Consider the following 5000-nt stretch of genomic DNA (forward strand, 5'->3'; position numbering starts at 1 on the left):
CAAGGTATTTTGAGGCATATCCAAATCAAATATTGGTATAAAATGCTGCCTTCTAATGCTACCTTCCAGAGGTGGAAAGTAACGAAATACATTTACTCAATGTTACTGTATTGAGTAGTTTTTGTGTGTATTTTGTATTTTTAAGTAGTTTATAAAATCGGTATTTTAAAATTTACTTGATTACATTTTGAGGAAGTATTGTAATTTCGCTACATCAAAAAAATCCCATCCTGCTATTTGAGTAAAAAAAAAAAAAGTTAAGACTGACGAAAACGGAAAGGGAGAGAAAAAAATCGCTTCTAGACCACAAGCCTAGTGATAATGATCAGCGTAGCCTACAACAGGACGGAATCAAGCTGGCGCCATGCAGTCTTTCTTGAAAGTGATGGAGCTGGATCACGAGATGCATCAGATTAGCCTAACCTATGAAAGTGTATTTTCCACTATTCCAATCAGTTGTCTCAGTTCATTTTAGCACTAATGATTGCGAGATATTTAAGCAAACACCATGGGATTTTCGTGTTTTGACGCTTGTGCTCACCTTCTTTGGAAAGAAGTTTATTAGCAGTTGTTGTTTCCCCTCATTTTGATGTCTCTCTTTTTCCTGTTTTGGCCTTTGTTTTTAGTAACCTGACTTGGCTTTCTTTGAGAAAGACATTGCACCAGCAGCAAAACAATTAGCGGTCCACTACTAGCTTATGCTCAACTAAATAAACAAAAGATAGACTACCTTATGAATCGCAGGCATGACTAAACCATTTAGCTCTTTAGCAAGGGAGAGTGAGAGTGACCTTACACAGTTTTCACTATGTTTTGTATACAAAATCCAGTCAGTCAAACGTTACATTTCGTCTGACATTCATTTTGACATTTAATTTGGAAGTTAAAATATTCAGGTAAAATAAATATATGGTGGAAATAAGTATTGAACGCTTTTAATTTTTTTTTCAGTAACTAGCCTAAACTTCCAGTGAGTCTATTCGAAATTTTCACCACACATTATATTAACACACATATAAAAATCCAAACATAAGAGTTTTATGTATTAAAGTGGAATGACACAGGAAAAAGTATTCGCGGCCTACTGAAATTTCTTCAATACTTTGTGGAAAAGCCTTTGTTTGTAAAGGCAGCTTCAAGACATTTCCTATATGACAAAACTTATTAGTGATTTTGGCCCATTGTTCTAAACAGATTCCAGGGTCCCTCTTGTGAATCCTGATCTTTAGTTACTTCCAGAACTATTTAATTGAATTGGCTGCCTTCAAGTCTTTCTGGAGCTTTCTCCGAGTGGTTCCTGTGCATGGCAGGTTGATGATGCAGTGATGTTTCTTCCACTTGCAGATAATGGCTCCCATGCTGCTTACTGGAAGATTCTGATGTTTTGAAATGCATTTGTAACCAGTTTCATTGATATGTTTTGCAACAATAAGGTTGCAAAGGTCTTGGGAGAGCTTTTGCTTTTATCCATCATGAAATGTTTCTTGTGTGACACCTTGGTAATGAAAAACCTAGCCCATTAATATTTAGGCTACTAACCAAGCTTATATTAATTTGCACAGATAGAAAGGATAACTACTCTCTATACAGATTCCAGCCTGTTCCTTCCCTTTCCTTGCCTTAGTGCTTTTTCTTAGCGTGTTCAATACTTTCCCCTTTGTTATTCCACTTCATTACATGACTCTACTTATGGAGTTGTTTGGATTTTTTATGTGTGGATTACCTGAGTTATTACTAATGCCTGGTGAAAATGTTGTGGCCCCTGTATTCCACTTTTACGGCCCTCTCCTCCATTGGGGCCCTATACTTCCCACTTTCCCCCAGTACGACGCCTTTAATCTGCTGAACCTTCTGCTCGTTTCCAAATATAAAAACTCTCTGCAACTCAATATTGGCCTGCCTGCCTCAGCTGCCTGTGAGGGGCTTTTCAGTTGTGCTGGATTATGGTTCACTGCAAAGCCACCCAAGGATGAGTGCAACTAACTTTGAAAATCAACTACTGCGCCCTCGGCGGCCATATTGCAACACTTATCGCATCTATTTCAGCAGAAATGCGAGGCAAGGCTTCACTACACCAATCTTGCTCCAGCAGCGAGATCACAACAGATGATTGGCACGATGTCTTCACAGCACACCACATGATTGGCTCAATGTCACATGTCGACGTTTTGCCGCGGAAGGGTTGTGATATGTGTAGACATATGATGTGTAGACAACTGCCATATTGGCGTTTGGCCCCATACATTACTATGACCCCATACATTACTATGGAGGATTTTTTGAGTGCTGTATCTCCTCATTAGAAAGTCTTTGGTAAAACTGGTTGTTCTGGTACCCACCCCAAAAAAAAAAAAAGTAACTAAGTAACTTTTACTTAAAGTACATTTTAAATTAACTACTTTTTACTTTTACTTGAGTACATTTTCAGATCGGTATTTGAACTTGTACTTGAGTAATATTTCATCAAGGTATTGGTACTTTTACTTGAGTACAATATTTTCATACTTTTTCCACCTCTGCTACCTTCACACCGCAAGTCTTAATGCTCAATTCAGATTTGTTGCTCAGATCCAATTTTTTGTTTGGCTGTTCACAATACCTTTTAAAATGTGGCCTATATCAGATTCCAGTGTGAACTGTTTGCGGTTCTGAATTTACCCGCATGCACAAAAGAACAATAACAATGATATCAGCTAACTCCCGCCGGCGCATAATGCGGCCGCATTGACCTGGGTCTGACTCAGGGCCACATACAGTATGGAAGTGGTCTAAATCTTGAAACAATCAGATCTGGGCAAGATTTGAGTGTTCACATTACTTCTAAAGAAGTCTGACCTGGTCACTTGACCTCAAAAATTGGGCCAGATTTGGGCCACTTTTGTCTGCTGTCTGAATGTAGCCTAAGTTACCTTCATTTTGATGAATTTTGAAGGCAGAGTAGATGTATAGTTAGTGCTGCCTTCAATGTCCAACATTCTTTCAAATTATTAAATCAGCAGTCGGTATCTTAACGTTGCCCCAGCAATCAGTTAACGGAAGATGGTGTTCTGTGTTGCTATCTTGCTAGGCTGTCCAAATCTTAGCTCATAACCTTGAAGTCAGTGAGGCAGCTGGCAGGCGCCTTCCATTTCAGGCAGACCCAGAGAGTTAGCTGTTCTCTTCCTAGCTGCTTCCTAGTGCTCAGGGTGTGTTGTACAGGAACTTTAGCTGCTCTTCTCCTAGCTGCTTCCTAGTGCTCAGGGTGTGTTGTACAGGAACTTTAGCTGCTCTTCTCCTAGGTGCTTCCTAGTGCTCAGGGTGTGTTGTACAGGAACTTTAGCTGCTCTTCTCCTAGCTGCTTCCTAGTGCTCAGGGTGTGTTGTACAGGAACTTTAGCTGCTCTTCTCCTAGCTGCTTCCTAGTGCTCAGGGTGTGTTGTACAGGAACTTTAGCTGCTCTTCTCCTAGGTGCTTCCTAGTGCTCAGGGTGTGTTGTACAGGAACTTTAGCTGCTCTTCTCCTAGGTGCTTCCTAGTGCTCAGGGAGTGTTGTACAGGAACGCTAGCTGTTCTCTTGGCTTCCTAGTGCTCAGGGAGTGTTGTACAGGAACGCTAGCTGTTCTCTTGGCTTCCTAGTGCTCAGGGAGTGTTGTACAGGAACGCTAGCTGTTCTCTTGGCTTTCTAGTGCTCAGGGAGCTCAGGAGAAGGCTTTCCTCTCCTCTCATCTCCACGTGCAATCATGTCTGTTCTTGTGTTCACACATCTATGTGTCATCAGAGCCTAGGGAATGACTGAGATCTCCACACCACCAGATTTCTGTTTATGTTTGACAACCACAGCTGTCACAGCAAGGCAGTCAACTGAAAGCAACTCTCTAAGGCAAAGGAGTGGCTTAGTTACCCAGGGGGCTATGCGGTCGTTTCGCTGTGGCAAGATGAGGACCGGTCTCTCTGGAGGAGTTGGGGGTGACCGGGGTAACACTCTGGATGTGTGTGTGGGGTGTTGCGTTGGGATTGGCCTGAGTTGGACACTGGGTGGTCAGAGTGGTCGAGGTTTGAGCGGTGCTGATAGTGTGTAAGGGGAATAGGGGTCTGTTGTCGTGCTGCTGGAATATTTGGTTGGCTGTTGTTGTTGTTATTGTTGTGTGTTTAGGATCCTCTTGGGTTTGCACAGGACCAGGTGTGCTCAGCATCTGTGGCCTGTGGGTGTGTACCGGGGTATCCACGCCTGTCCTGTGGGTGTGTTGCTGGTGCTGTGTAGTGGTCGGTCTTAGTCTAGCAGTGGGTGGCGAGTACTGGGTGACACTGAAGGGGCTGCTGGGAGTTTTCTGACTGTGGCCATCCTGTGGTCTCCCCGTGGTGAGCGGCCAATCAGTGGTGCTGGACACCCTCTGGGCTGTTTTGATTGGCCCCTTATTGGTTTGTTGTTTTTGTTTGCGATACAAGGGCTTTTGACCTGTTTTGATTGGCTGTTTGCTATCTCGGGATGTTTGCTGGCTGTGTTTGATTGGCTCTTGGCGTGTTCCATCTGGAGTCTGGACAACCTTGGAGGGCTGTTTGACTTTCTCTGCCTGCTGTTTGGGCTTGTTTTGTTTTCCGCCTGGCTGTTTACCATTCGTGGAGGGTTTTGTGGTTTTGGTGGGCTTTTTCGATGGCTTTTGGCTTATTTTGATTGGCTTCTTGTCAGCGATTGGCAGTCGTTCAGTAGGATGTGGCTGGCTCAGTGTGCTAGGAAATAAACCTTCACGAAATGTGATTGGCTCACTTGCAGAGCTGGCCGGGCCCTTGTTTTCCAAGGCACGGGCTGTGTCAGGGAGCATCGCAGGGCTTTCAGTGACGTGTTGAGTTGTGTGAACAGATGACCCACGGAGGACCTTACTGACTGGTGACTGACTATCTGGGCGCACATCTGCAGGGGTTGCCATGCCAACCAGCGATGTTTGTTCTGTGTTGTGCGTTGACTGAGTGTCAGCGGGTTGGCGTTTTGTTGTGTGAATCTGTGTGTGTGTGTCTGGTGTTCCCT

At 43.7% G+C, this 5000-nt stretch overlaps 1 protein-coding gene across 3 annotated transcripts in view; it reads right to left on the reverse strand.

Annotated features, from left to right (window-relative positions):
* Positions 1–5000, reverse strand: part of LOC125291944 (target of Nesh-SH3-like) — a 39777-nt gene that overhangs the window by 20285 nt on the left and 14492 nt on the right. For 2 of the 3 annotated variants that reach the window (XM_048238959.1, XM_048238958.1), the window contains exon 9: positions 3879–5000. This exon is cut by the window's right edge and continues 828 nt beyond it. The exons of the other annotated variant lie outside the window; for it this stretch is intronic. In XM_048238959.1, the coding sequence (XP_048094916.1) occupies positions 3879–5000 (1122 nt within the window). The remainder of the gene's footprint in view (positions 1–3878) is intronic. 3 annotated transcript variants of the gene reach the window in all.

The sequence above is a fragment of the Alosa alosa genome, chromosome 3 (genome assembly GCF_017589495.1).
Source record: "Alosa alosa isolate M-15738 ecotype Scorff River chromosome 3, AALO_Geno_1.1, whole genome shotgun sequence".
NCBI classification, from domain to species: domain Eukaryota; kingdom Metazoa; phylum Chordata; class Actinopteri; order Clupeiformes; family Clupeidae; genus Alosa; species Alosa alosa.